The sequence below is a fragment of the Tauraco erythrolophus genome, chromosome 3, assembly GCF_009769465.1.
Source record: "Tauraco erythrolophus isolate bTauEry1 chromosome 3, bTauEry1.pri, whole genome shotgun sequence".
Classification (NCBI taxonomy): domain Eukaryota; kingdom Metazoa; phylum Chordata; class Aves; order Musophagiformes; family Musophagidae; genus Tauraco; species Tauraco erythrolophus.
Genome location: NC_141467.1, coordinates 91,232,379 through 91,247,461, shown reverse-complemented (window position 1 = coordinate 91,247,461; position 15,083 = coordinate 91,232,379). Strand labels below are relative to the sequence as shown.

At 42.1% G+C, this 15,083-nt stretch overlaps 1 protein-coding gene across 1 annotated transcript in view; it reads left to right on the top strand.

The window, feature by feature from the left end:
• Window positions 1–15,083, top strand: part of SNTB1 (syntrophin beta 1) — a 120,304-nt gene that overhangs the window by 69,437 nt on the left and 35,784 nt on the right. Inside the window, exon 3 of the mRNA XM_086608800.1 lies at window positions 9,958–10,165. Within this exon, the coding sequence (XP_086464926.1) occupies window positions 9,958–10,165 (208 nt within the window). The remainder of the gene's footprint in view (window positions 1–9,957; window positions 10,166–15,083) is intronic.

The following is a 15,083-nucleotide window of genomic DNA, read 5'->3' as shown; positions in this document are numbered from 1 at the left end:
TCTGCAGGGCTTCCTGGGGGGCAGATATCTTCCCTTCCTAACAGACAGTACAGATTTAGCAGGACTGGCCTCCGGTTTAGGAAACTCGGATCTTTTTTCTCTTACTATGTGTTGTAGGTGGCCAAAAGAAAGATAAAGGACTTCTGTATGCATGAGATAAAGAGCAAAGGTAAAGATACTATGATGGACACACAGTTTAAAAAGTCCTTCTCCACACCTCCCCAAGGAATTTGTGCCTTGCTCCTCGTGCTGTTATTAAGCTGCTCTCTGGCTGTAGACAAAATCTCTGTGAAAGAGAGAGACCATACTTAATTCTCAGTGTTATTGTGAGCTACAGCTTGAGATCCTTGGATGAAAGGCATCTAGCACTTAATTATCATTATTGGTACAGACATGTTTTGCTATTTGAATATCAATAAGTCCTTTGAAGGAGTCACTGAGCCTGCTAGAGTCAAACTCCTGATTTATATAAAGAATTTTTGTTACTGTGTTTTTTTTTCCTGGTGGGCTGTGTTTATTATCTGTTTGGATTACTGTTAAACTCGGGAAGAAATCAACAATCCAACATTAAAGTAAAGCAACTTGAAAGGATGTATTTCAAGTCCAGAAAAGAACAAAAATGACGATAATCAGAGTGAAACTGTAATTGACTCTTCCCTCACCCTTAAACCACCCCGTTGTGCCAGGACCTTGCAGTGTGCATGGCCTCTTGTAGAACGATGATCTACCATTGCAAAGCCCTTTAGATCCTTGCCCACAAGGCACAGCGAATTTAAAATCAAAGTGAATGTGAGTTTTTAACCTTAGCTCCCAACTATTTTACTGCTATGGATCCAAATCCTCTGTTTGTGTAAAGCTGGATGTTTCTTGTCCTGTTCTTGTTTGTTTATAGTACTGTAATTGCTAATCTGCCCCCAAAATCTGCTCTTTACTGGAAGGGATGAACAAGTGGCGCTTGAGATTTATCTATTGTTCTTTCTTTTCAGGCTGAGAGAAGTTCGATGATTTAGCTAAAAAGGCGTTTACAGCGTCCCCTTCAATACCCTGAGGGTAGGAGAGGGAAGATGTTGGGATGTGGGGGAGAGGAGTGGAGTGGTGGGATGGATGAATGGCTGGGCAATGGGGAAGGCCTCCTCCTTGATACACTAACATGTCCTCTCTAAGAGCTGCATGGCTGTGGGATCCTCTTTGGTAGCTAGGGTTAATGCATTCAGGGCTAGGGTTGCCAGATGAGAGACCCATAATATTGAGTTTCTTCTCTTGTAACAGAATTTTGGGGCAAATCATTAACTGCTAGAATTAATAACTGGTTCAGGCTGGGATATCTGATAGTCCTCTGTCATCTACATCAGCTGCTTTTCAGGCAGCTCTGCAATTGCTGGTGCATTTGGAAGCTACAGTTATCTGTCTTGATAAGGAGCAGTTTTCCAGCTTTGTAGGTGCTGCAGCTCTGAAGCCTCGAGGCAGAAAGGGTGAACTCTTTATTTTGTTTTTTCGTTATTAGGAATAGTTATTTTCCAACATTTGTGAAACTCCCCACCAGCCAAACAGGTCATTGATTTTACCCTGAGTCATAGAACTTATGTCTTAGCCTCAGTTTCTTCTCAGCCTTCTTGGAAGGCCACTGAGATCAGACACCTCTATAGGACTGTCCTTTTCTGTGAAGAGAAGCATTTTGATCTCTTTGAGTCAAATCACCAGCTAAGTTATTTGGAAGAAAAAAAGACAACACCAAACAATCCAAAGGCCATTTTCTGCAGAGCAACCTCAAGGGTATTCATTTATACAAACACATCAGGAAACTAGGTTGAACATTGGATGTTCCTTTACTTTTATTTACTTCAGGTTTACTTTTGTTCTGTTAAATCATGTTAAAATAGCTTGCTAGTGTCCGAAGGACCTGCTGTGGTATCTAGGCAACAGTTTGAGAAGTGAATTGCTGGGGGAATGTGCCAGGATTTGGGGACACGTTGGAAACCACTGAGTTTTCCTGCAGAGTGTTTGAGATACCAGTGTAGAACTGGATAGTTATGGCAAGTTGTGACTGAGCTTCAATCTGTGTAGGTCCTGGTGAATCTGAGATTAGTCATGTCTCATTTTCTTGAAAAGCAAGTTGCATCTTTTCCCCTGATGTAGTAACATGGGGCTTTCTCCCCTCCCCATCCTTTTGGGGTGGACAGGCAAGCTCCTGGTGTCCCTCCTTTCTCCAGAACAAATCAAACAGCAATGGACAAAGCTCCTGCATGTGTTACTCAAAAAAAGTGTCTGTGCATGCATGCAGAGACGCGAGTGTAAATAAAACTTTGTGTATGTGTGTGTGTCTGTTTGTGAACAGGACTGAATGTGACCTGATAGGAATAAAATGTCATGGTGAGTGGGTGGTGAGGAAGGATGTGTGTGGTGTGGAGGTGGCAGTAACTGAGGCTGGCAGAATGCTTTCAGCTGGATTTTAGAGTAGCAAACTTTTAAGCAAAATCTTTCTTTTCTGTGAAAATATTTAAATAATGAGTTAATGGAGAAAAAGAAGATACGCTGGTGGGTTTTTGTGTTGCATTTTGTTTTTTTTTTTTCCAGTCACTGCTTCAGTTAGGGGAGTTTTGAAAAAGTCAAAGCATTTTGATTTTTCTAACCAGCTTCAACTGTAGAAGATTGAGCAGAGAGATAGGAATAAGAACAAATTAATTGGAAATTAGTCAGGAGAGGGAACAAGAAGAAGAAACTGCCTTGAGAAATTCATGGAGAGAAGGGAGGAGAACAAATTAAGAAAAAGTGATGGAGAAAGAAGCCAACCAACATGGCAAAGCGATGAACCAAGAGAGTGAAAACTGCAGCAGACTTTACTTAGTGAACATTTTTGCAAAAAAGAAAAATCAAAGCACTGAAGAGATGGAGGAAGAGAAATGCTCCAAGAAATGTGTTGCAGACTAAAGGAAAAAGAAGAACAGTGCAAGTGCTGCGGGGCAGGACAGAGTAGGGCAAACAGTTAATCATGTATGTAAAGGTGTGCAAGTGCTGACATCCAAGCTGCTGCTCGATAATGTTGGAGAGCAATTTTAACACTCTGAGATCTGCCAAACAAAGAAAGTTGATAGGCAAGGGTTTCAGTTTCCTGCCATGCTCCTTGTCCCTGTTATGTTATGGCATGGAGCCAGTGACAACTTCGAGACTCTCTTTCCTGCCTGGCTGTTGTCCTGTGCTCAGTGCTGGGCTTTCCCTCACTTATCAGCAGGTCTGCAAATTGGATTTCAGTCTTAAAGCTCCAATCTGACCTGACCTGCTGTTAATCAACGTGCAGGATTTTCAGCTGGTGTATTCAAAGCTGCTCTCTCCTGTGCTTTCTGTAGTCACTTGTATCATAGCAAATTGCAAATTACAGCCACAGTGGGAGCCTCGAGTGATGAGCTGCCATTAGAGGTGCCCCAGCTCAGTGTTGGTAGATACTGGGGCTGGGCTTCAGTGCTTAAGTTGTACGTGCAGACATTGCTAGTTTAATACCCTTTTGTCGCTTCCAGATTTTATATGCCTTTCTGCTGATGGAAATTCCTGTTTTCAGGACAGGAATTCAAGGAGAGTTACACTGAAGTTGTCACTTCTTCTCATCACTTACGTACAGCTTTTCCATCGATCTCTGAGTCTATTAAATGGGAAGATGAGTTTACTGCCAGTAGTGAAAGTGCTGGGAGGTGACCCATGGCTGCCGTCCCTGAAGAGGCCAGCAGCATCTCCGAGAGGCTGGCTCCCAGGGGTGCCCTCTCCTCAGCGCTCAGAGGCCAATGATTGATCCACAGGGAATTTGCGCATTTGTCATTGTGGTTGGTGAACAGTTTGGCTTCTATTTTGCTTCACTTGACAACTAACTGGTAATCCTTGGGAATTTTTGATTGTGTAAGCCCCAAAATGAACATATAAAATAATGAGACATTTGGACAGAAACTGCTAGCTGAGGTGGACCTGCTGTTTGTCTCTTCCAGAGGGACTTTCTCCCATGTCAGTTCATCTGCAAGACGGAGCTGATCTATCAGCAGCCCTGCTCATTTGTTCCCTTTTCCTATTAGTTTTCGTCCATGCTCATAGATCCTGTCCCTTTCTTTCCTGTAGGTCCTACTACAGTGCTGCCTACCACAACAATGACAGTGGTGTTCTTTCTCAGAAGACATCTAATTCTTCTCCAAGTCCATGATCTCTTATTTATGCAGCATCATGAGACCTTCCACCCTCAACTCAATCTGAAGGGGTCATTTACCACTTTTAGCAGCTATAGTCAGGTGCTCTTTGCTTAGACACAGCTCCAGCTGCAACAGGTTTACTTGGGTGCAGAAGGTGCTTTTTTGGCTGAAACAATTTTTTGTGTCCTAGCATTATTACACTTTCCCTCTTGCTGTGAAAGAGTTGCAGCAGGGAGCTGTGGTCAATGTATTGGCTGCACCAATCACAATATCTTCTGGTCTTAAAGTTTCAGGCAGCATCTTTTGAACATTAAATCAAATTCCTACTATACCTCTGAAATAGTTCTTCCCCTCCACCCCTCAAGTAACTGATGCCACTGCTCCTTGAAGCAGCGCTTCCACCATAGTTTGGTGCTGAATCCACTGTGAAGAGGGCTGGATTGTGTATTCCTGCATTACCAATATTCAGCTTTATTACAACCAGAATATGAAAGAAAATACAAGAAGGAAAAAGATAAGAGGTCTTCTGGGCAATGTGGGGAAAGAATGCTGCTTCTTAACATCCATAGAGATTTAAAAACTATGAAATGACTTTTGTCATTGTTCTGGGTAGAGAAGGCGGCGTGTGGTGTGCTTTGCAGACCAGTCGGAATCGGCACACAGCGGTGTGAGCAAGTCTGTTGCAGAACTGAATCCTTTCCTTACTTGCATGCGGCACAGCTCTGCTGATGTCCCTTTTATTAAAGCCCAGCTGGTGGCATATAGAAGTTAATTCAACTGTGAGAGCTCATTAGTGATATATATACCCTCTGTTTGGACATCAGTCTAGTCCAGTTCCCAAGAAACAAGCAACTATGTCGTTTTTACTACTGTAAGCTGAAAATCAGCAAGTCACTGTTAATACAGCAGGTACCCTTGTGATGACGAGGGGACCAAGAGACTTTCACAGTGAAAAATTCCACTTGATTACCAAATAGTGCTCGCTTGGTAAAATTGCTTTCACCTCCATTTAAGTGTATCAAATGAAGGTGCTTCTTCAGTGTATGCTGGGGAATTTGTTGCAAGCCTAACAGTGTCTCTATGGAATATTTTCCTTGCAGCCTGAACCCAAAGTTTCCATGCTTAATTTTAATGTATTTTTTCCTGGTTCATCTCCTGATGCTGCACGTGGAACTGGAAAAGAACCTTAACAGGGTTTTTTACTTATTTTATAACAAAACCTACAACTATGTAAATATAATCTCTGATTGTGTTTCTCTAAATCCCCCCTTATGCTGGAAAGGCTCCTGTGTTTGTACACTCAGAAATCAACAAAATTACTTACCATGGTTTCATGTGCAGACAATGATGGAGGAGATGGAGTTAGAGGTTTGGCCCTCAATTCCTTTTTAAGTTTGCAGAGTCAGTGGCAAAGTGTTTTGTTCCTGGCTATGCTGGTGCAAAATCAAAGTCGCTTGATGGGCTCAAATAACTCTGGCTCCAGCTTATCATTAACTTCAAGAGATTTACTCCACACTTTAATCAGTCACTGAATACATAATCTGACTTGGGAGAAGGCACAAAGTGTAAATCAGTGCCTGATCTGGTCCTGAGCCAATGCTGTCAAGAGATTTGGTAAAAGATATTTCTTAGAGAATGAACACTCCTACAGAAAGAGGCTTTATCAAATGTGGAATGACTTTGGTCTATCAAACATTTGTTTTCAACTTCTTCTGATCCTCTGTAAAGTAAAAGCTCTGGATGATGCAGTGAAGGAGGGAGTTTTGGCCTCTTACATGCAAGGTTACGGCATTTGGAGGCACTGCGTTTTGTGTCACCCCATGCTCTTCAGGTGGAGAAGGGGATGCTGGAATCACACCTTGGCTCAGTGGGACTCTTGGAGAAACAGAGAGAAAATTACTCTTTTATTATAAGGCTCGCCAAATGATCTCTGAGAAAATGTGATATCATTCATACGCATTGCCGAGCTGGAGAGATGCCGCGCATCTTGGCAGCCATCTAGTGCTAACATATAATTCCTTTGGGTTGGTATGAGCTTTATCAGAAACAGCTCCATATGCAGTATTTACATAACTGTGGTGGAGTGTGAGAATAAACACAGCTGTGGCATTGCCCTAAATATTTCAATTCAGTGGGGAATTAAGGGAACTTTATCACTGAACTGCAGATAAACAGAAGTCAGTAAGTGGTGGTCAGTTTAGCCAAGGAACGAATCAAAGCTACAATGGCTGGACTGCTGGAAACGCTTAAGTGTTTTAGTGTTGGCGTTTACTAAGGTCACTGGTATTTCTTTGCTTTTCAGAAAGTGTGGAAATGCCATCAGTCAGCTGTTATACAAAAAGCATCATCCAAATGGATTGGTGAATCAAAGCAGCGTAGGCTGAAAGGCAGAAAAGGGTTTTAAGGGATGAAGTGCTTTCAGCATCTGATTGTGGTCGGAGCTCGTGGGTTTCCAGGAAGATTTTAAGTTTCTTTTAGTATCTCTATCCCAATTGACTGTGGAGACAGAAGTCCAGGATCTTTACTGGAAATTTGCAAGCCCAGTTTCCTATGGGTAGTTTAGTGCCCGGATCTTACGGCAATAGCCAGTTCAGGCAGTTGAGGATTTAGATTTTCGTCCTTAAGGTATGAATAAAAAAGGTGTCCTACCTAGCAGCTTGCACAAGAATGATGCTTACAGACGTATTCCTCGGGCTGGACCAGTGCCGTGGATAAAAGAATTCAGTTTCAGGGCTGTCAAAGCAGCATTTATTCCCATTTCGAGCTCATTTTTGAGAACTGTAGCATGTATTGTCCAATCTTCCTGTCACTCAGCTCAGGGAGCAAGGTAGACTTTGTGCAGATGTTAGTGCGTCACCAATCAAACTTCGATGACTGACAAGTGGTCCCCAAAATAACCCCATTAGAAGTCACTGAGAGATGATATTTTAGGAGTGTTTTTGCAAGCATGGCTCAGTATGTGTGTGTGCATATGTGTACTAGAATATATACATTGATATCACAGTAGAATATGTATATTTTAGAATATGCATAGTTTAGAACCCCTTAAACAGAATTGTTAAGAGCTGTCTATATGTTCATGATTTTAGGGGACAGAACTCTTGTACAAATACTTAAATAGCCGCCATCAAGGGAAATACACTTTGATGAAGGCCCAGGTAGCAAAATACTAGTTTGTACGTCAATCCACTTGCTTTAGGTAAGAATTTAAGCGTTTTCCAAATGGAGGGAAGTGAGTTGCCATTTGGAAGCTCTTTCAGCTCTAGATAATGAACACTCCTACAGAAAAAGGCCTTATCAAATGTGGAATGACTATGGTCTATCAAACATTTTTAAACCAAAGCCTGCTACAACTCTAACTTAAAAAGAAATGAAACAAAGTTTGCTGCTATTCCTTCACGACTGAAAAATCAGCACGTTCTTCTGTGTCTTTATAGTCCTTCTTCAGTGCTTTGTTAACCACACAATACGCAGCGACTTTGGAGGTGGGGGTTCCCTTAGAGAAACCACAGGCTTTCTAAAGAGCATTGTTTCACACAATCCATACAGTGCATTAACGTTTCACAAAACCAGCACAGTACTGCTGTGTGGTCCAAATATTTTTTTCTCTTTAAAAGAAGCATTAAAATGGGAATTAGAGTGTGGAAAATGCTGAGTGCTGCTTCTGGCTCGTTCCCTGCCTTGTCTGGGTGATGCACCTTCCCACTTTCTAGGTGGTGAAACAGGGATGCTGTTGCTGACCTCATTTGTAAAATTCCGTGACCTCTTATGCCAAAAAGTGTTCTGTAAGTAATAAGCAACATTTCACCAGCTACCACAATGTACTTTGAAAATCCAAGCCTGTATAGTTTGTTTCCATTGATAGCCGCCTACAAGTGCAAACTCAAGTTCATAGGGCGGTGAGAGAGCAGTGTTTCTGACAAAAAAAAACCAGACCAGGATGTGGTAGCTGTGCGCGATCGTATTGATCGTAAGACACAAATGGCTAAATCATAACCGTCAGGGAGACGGCTTTTTCTTGCTGTTCAGAAAAAATGAGACTGTGATTGGGAACATGCCTGTCTACAAATGTAGCTTTCTTGTTCACCAGACCTGCATCACCTGACAAGGAATTCTCCTTTCGGTACCTGAAGTTGAATCCCTGGTGCATCCTGGAGCAGCTAAATAAGAGTCTTTACTGTCAGACAGTGGTGAGCTCCAGCAGCTTTACTGAGGAAACGTGCGTTATTGTGTTGGCTCAGCGCTTTCTGAAAAATCAACCCACCTTTTGAGCTATCCAAACAGTGATTTAGGACCCTGAACAGTTCAGCTGCTGAGTTTGGAAAATCATGACCTTTTCTATCTTTAGAGCAGTGTCTATGTGGAGACCTCCCCTTCCCGAAATGAACAAACACAAGACCAGCGGTCCTCGCTGCCCAAGCCCCAGAGAGCTGCGCAGATCGAGTCGCCCTCTGTTCTGGATTCTGCTCTGGTTTAACCAATTAGTTAAAGCCTCATAATTGTTAGTTAAGCTCCAATTTGCAGGATTTTGTAATTGCATAACAAATATTTGCATTACAGTGCTGTCTCAAACCTCGACCTGAATAAATTCCACTGAACTAATTACTCTCTTGCTCCAGAAAGGACTCGCTGGGTGTCCCAGAGACTGGGCAGCAACACACAGGACAGAAGTACATGCTTAGGCTCAGATCTCAGGTCAAATTTGTGTGGGTGACGTTCAGGGGCTGTCACTGTATGTGTACAATGAAAAAGCACAAATGTCATACAGAGTTGAGTGATGGGCAATGACCAGGGTTTGGTTTTATAATCGCTACATGGAGATAAACCAGACTATTATTACTTTGTTGGTTATTTAACAAATGTTCAAGTACAAGTGGCCTACAAAGCTATAAAGAGCACACAAATCCCCACTAATAACTAGTAAATTCGCTGAGAACAGAACTGAAATAGCTGCAGCTGCCTCTCAAAGCATTTTTGTTGTTGTTGTTAGCAAAGGTGTTGGCACAGGTCCCATAACCATGATGGACAGGATTAATTTTCCTGAAAACTATGTTCATTTGTGCTTTTCAAGCCACAGTGGTGGGGTGGAAGCCCACAGGATGGTCTAGTAAGCATGCTTTTTTGGAAAAAGAAAATCTCTCTACAAAGGAGTTTGGAAAACTGTAGAAGATACTTGCCAGCAACAATCATGCGGTTGCCGTTAGCACTTTCTTCCTGCCATTGTTAGCAGGACCTAAATGGAGCATTGAGGACATTGGTAACTCTTGGAGAAGGGCAATTGCGGTGGGATTCTGGCTGATACTTAGTGGTGTCACTGAAACCACAGCGCAATCCTAAGAAAAATTCTCCTTTTGGGATGAGGATGGTTTTCATTTAGCTCTGTATATGTAAAAGAAACACACTGAGAAACTCTGGGTGTGCTGCGATAAGCAGCAGCTTATCCCTGGCTTCTCCACAGCTATCTCCCATGCAGTTCTGGGTGGTTGCTGGGTCAGTGAATGTTAATGGATGAATGCTTCTCTTGCCTTTATATTTGAAAATCCTATTGACATACTAGATGCGGGGTTGCATCAGCACTGGCAAATCCCTTTAGTGTAATGCCAGTACAGACCTGGCTTCAAATAAGATGATCCTACTCTACTGAGGTGTTGTAAAGGTAAGTTTTTAATGCTAGGTCTTAATATTAGTATAATTCTTTTTAACTCATTGCTAACTCTTAAGTGAGATAATAAATTTAGCCTCCTAACGGTATCTGAGTGAACATAATGTTTTTCCCCCCCCGTTTTTCTAGACTTATTGAAGTTCATTCACCTGATGCCAAGCACACCGTGGTGCTCAGGAGTAAGGATTCAGCTACAGCCCAGGCCTGGTTCAATGCCATCCACTCCAGTGTCAATGAGCTCATCCCCAGGGTGATTGCAGAGGTCAGAGACCAGCTGGGTAAAACAGGGATTGCTGGAAGTCGAGAGATTAGGCATCTAGGCTGGCTTGCAGAAAAGGTAACGAAAACATTCTTATTTTAATTTCTAAGCTCTCTCTTTCTCGCTTGCTCTCTTCCTGAATTCAACCTTGTCTGGAAGTGGAGAGGCTAAATGAGGTTCTGGGTTTTGATTTAGATTTCCATGAAGGCCTTTCTTTTCTTAATGTGCCAATTTTTGTGCTTTTGGAAAAAAAAAAAAAAAAACAAACGAAAAAAAAACCCCAAAAACCTAGAAGTTCTCCTGAGTCTTTGTTTCTGTATGCTAATTAGCAAAGACTTTCCTGGGAGATCAAAAGTCTCATGATGTGTCAAGTTCAGGCACGGGACATGAGTCACAAAAACTGACACCAGCCTCGAGCTCTCCTGCTGTTATGTCTCATGTATATGAGATGTCTCCCTTCTACTCCCAGCCTGAGAAGTAACCATTCACTGTGTCTGTGGTCCACTCCTCCACTGTGCCTGGCCACAGGATTTGGGCATGGCCTTGAGCATGAGGTGGTGTCCCCTCTGCCCCTGAGAGCTTGTTCTTTAATTGTAACCCTGTGTTTGAGCTGATCTTCGTAGAAAGCTGAGCTTGCAATTGCAGCTCTTACCCCAAGTTTTGCACAGTTGGACTCTGAAAATATTTTACGCCACAGGGAAAAGCTGGTGTCCAGTTCAAAAGTAGTTTGAGATCTACTGACTTGTGGAAAGCCAACCCATGAATGCACAGGGATTGTATCAGTATGAGATCATGTAGTTTTAAATCAGTAATCTCAGAATTTGTTTTAGGCACTGTACCAACTGGTAAATGTGGATTTGCTACAGTAACAGTGTTAGGATTATGCCTAGGAATACCTCCCATCCAGACACTACCTGGGCATCTCTGCCTCTCCAGCTGGGATGCGTGGAAAAATGGCCACTATTTACACACCACTCTTTCGACCTGTGCATCCAGCACAGGTGTGGAAAGCTGACTGCGATTGCTCTGAAAAAAATACTGTATGTTTTAGCCATATCTGGGATTTTGTAGACAAAAATATGAGAGCCACAAGCACAGACGCCACGTTTCTACCTAGAGTCATGTAAGAAGGCACACTGTTAATTTTTAGCAAAAGGTTGTTCAGTCCACACCACTTGTAGTGAGGCAAAGATTACAAAACCTTTCAGACAGATTTTGTGTGTTTTCCTGTCTCTCCCTCCGAGCTTGCTGAGTGGAGAGGACAGCACAACTCTGTGGCTTAGTGCGGTAGAAAATGTAAAAATTTGGGGGAATAATTTGGGGTTAAAGCATCAAAGCATTGGTAAGTAAGTTTTAACGGTATTAAACTGTACAGCCATGGGATCTTTAATCCTGTTTTCCCTTTTGTATCCATTTCTATAAACTTACGAAAAGCTGAATAGAAGAGGCTTTTTCTATTACAAAATCTTATCTGAAAGGGTAACTGCTCTGTAGCAGATCATGTAGACCTAGACCTCATATGTAAAATATTCACAGGTCATTTTAAGCAGACACATGGCACGCTTCTGGTTTATGAACTTCCTCTCCTTAAAGTTAATACACAATATCCCATTGCCTTTAATAGGGCCAGGCTGCAGCTCTGTGCACGTTCTAGTGTATTTACAGTGGCTGTCATCAAGAATTAGCCTTGAGAGATTTGCAGTGACATTGTTACTCAAAAGTCAACATGTTTTTTCCACTAAACTAACCATCCAGAGCTATGCAATAGTAATAATGTGGGGTCAAAAGTCCCCAGCTGATTCTCATGTTGGAAACTTGTTGAAAAGTAGAAAAAAATCACTATATATGGTAAAAAGCAATGTGAAATTGCTTTTATTTATTACTGGACTGTAAGCTGTAGAGCCTGGGTGAAAGAAAGATAACCTGCAGGGTGGGAGAGGAAGGCATATACTGTACATATATATGCAAACTGTACATATACTGTTTCAGAGGAGGTGTTCAAGGCAGCTGAGGTGCTGACCACAGGGCATTTCTTAGATGCAAACCTGGGTTTGCCAGTGGGGAGAGATTAAATTCTGCAGTGATTCTTGGAAGCACCCCAGGAATACCGGCTTTCTTTTCCTGGGGTGAACTTCCCTGCCACATCCACTGCTGGTTGATTTCTAAACTTGGAGTTTAGAGAGGGACTGCATTATTAGTACCCACAAAATAACACATGTGCCTTTTATTCCTCCTAATGTTACAATTAATTTTTTTTCTTTGTGATAATTTGTGGCATATCTTGATATTTTTTTGTAGACTGCAGTGGGAAGAAATCGGAACTCTGTTTTGAAAAGCATCTTAGACTGTAACTTTTAAGACACCTTTTATGGTATTACATGATGTTACTTACATAGCATATCTTTACAGTGAATTCTCAGCAAAATGGAACGACGTTAAGTGAGATGGATTCCTCTACTTGTTTGGGGAATTCAAAATGTAATCCCATCGAAATTTCACTGTAATTTGCTGTGATTACTCTCTGCTTTCATTAAGCTGTTTCCTGGTTTGACATTTTTTATATGTCTCTGTTCTAAACTTAGCTCTAAACTTCAACCTTTATGGTACTACAAAAATAGATTCATTAGCAGAGCTTCCCTCAGGTGGGTAACATTAAAATAAATAGTAGGTTATCTAAGGTACTAAGCAATTGCATGCTAACAGGATTCTTCCACCTTCACCGAGCTTTCCTGTGAAGACGGCCCTAAATTTGTGGTCTTTAGCAATAAACATCCATCTTGCAGGTCCCCTGTCAGGTCCCTGGCTGTGCCCCAGGGTGGGCAGTGAGGGTCTGTCTGCAGGTGAAAGCAAAGAGCTCTGCATCACTTTAAGAAAGCAAACGCTCATCGTGGCATTCTTATAGGGAAGAAGAAAAACAGCCAGAAGCAATCATTAGAGATGCCATATTCCCTCTTTTATTAAGGCACTACCCTTGTCCTGACCTTGACCTTATGGGAAGGGTTTCTGAAACCAGCCAAGGATTAGGGAGTTATAATAGTCACCAGCGTCCTAAAACTTTTCTGTAACTAAGAGAATGTCAAGTACCAGTTTGTAATGATATGCATGCACTCCCCGTCACCTTTTCTTTCTTATATGTGTCTTTTCACTTCAGCAAGACCTGTGGGATTAACTGGCAGGCTAAGCGGGAGGAAACAGCTACGCATGGGTTTTAATCTTTCCACATCTTTCCTTTTTTAATGCTCCCTGTGAAGATACTTTTAGTGATCAAATACAAAAAAAGCAGTTACTAATGTCATCCTGACTGAGGAGCTTTTCCATATGTGTGTTAATTGCCACTCTTCTTTCTAGGAATGCTTTCAATCCTTGTACAAATGTCTTTTCCACCTTTCTTTTTCTCCACTTTCTTATAGTTCTGGACATTCTGTGGCTTACAGAGGAGCTGAAACAGGCATCACTGCTTTTCTCCTCATGCTTATCCACCTACTGTTGACTTCCTTCGTAAGGAGCAAAATTCTGCTCTTGCACTGGAGAGCTAAAACACTGAGGAAATGGTAGTTTATCACTTTGTAATGTCTATTCCAATAGACCAAGATATTGTTGGCAAAAGCTTTATCTACATTCTTGCCTCTTTAATGAAAACACAAGAAGGTGTTCTGGCAAAAGTGGTTTTGCAAAGGTAGCTGTTGCCAATTCAGCAGTCAGTCACACAGGCAGAAGCATGGCTGGTTTCAGGGGAAGCTGAAGCTGTAGCCGGGCGTCAGGCTGGTACCTGGGTCGGTTAAGAACCCCACTTAATTGAAACCCCGAGCTCTGTGTCTCTCCCTGTCCTCGCTGTGCCAGTGACACTTTAAATGTAGGTTTGGAGGAAAGAAAAAGCACTTCTGCAGCCAGAGATTGTTCTCCTTTCTGGATGTCAAATGTCTTACAAGCAGTGGGCATCTTAAAATGATCTCAAAGCTCCTTTGAGTAACTTAAAAATGGGAATTGCTGCAAGTTGTCTTTTATAAAGTTAATATTTGAAGCTGCAGAAAAAGTGCCCTTATGGGCTTTTCTCAGTAGATCTTTAACCCCAGCACTTGGTTCCTGTTCACGGTGCTCTGCTGGCGCAGGGCAAGTCTGTTGCTGCTCCCACAAATCTGGTGTGGGGTTCACAGGGGAGAAAATACCTGGTATTGGAGGGGAAATAACCAAAGCGGCACGGTGAATTTGAGTTGTTTTTCAGCTCCTGACGCTATCTCCGAAATGAAAAGTGTGTTAATATATTACAGGCTGTTTGTCTCCTCACACCTTAGATAACCATATCATTGTATTAGAGCTGAAGTGCGAGGCATGTCACAGCAGAGTGATCTTCTTCGGTATCGAGCCGTGTATTGCAGTATTATATTTATCTTCCTGCTCTCGCTTTAATTCAGAGGAGGTAGTGATAATAGCAAGATTGTGAGCCATGCAAGCTGTCCAAACAAGATTTAAGCAAATGACATGAGAGTGTATCTGAGGTTGTTTTTTTCCCCAGTATGAAATGAAAACGTTTCTGTTCTACCATTTCCTTTGGAAGTATGTTCACTGGTTAGCAAAACACGTAGACAGCAATAGAGTCACGTTATTATTCTCATCACAGACAAATGAGTTTTCAAAGCACAGGAGAGAAGCTTCAGTTTTAAAATTTTATATAATTTCCAAATTGTAAAAGTGAGCTTAAAATGTCTTTACACCAGAAAACCACCAGCCCACCACGTAGTTAAAACATACTGCCTCTAGTTAACGTTGTGAATATCTGATTGTGACCACCTTCCCATGAAGCACAGCAGCTGCTAGGCAGCATTTTAAAAACCCTGGCATGGCCATGGCCATGGTTGGGGCTGCTGCCGTCGTCCCTCTTAGCTCTCCCAGCAGAGTGGTGGCGGTGCTTGTCTTGAGTCACCCTGAGCCGGATCAGATAGTTATGCTGGTAGAAAACTCCTTAATTTCAGTGGGGTAGCATGAGTTTTCTGCAGGT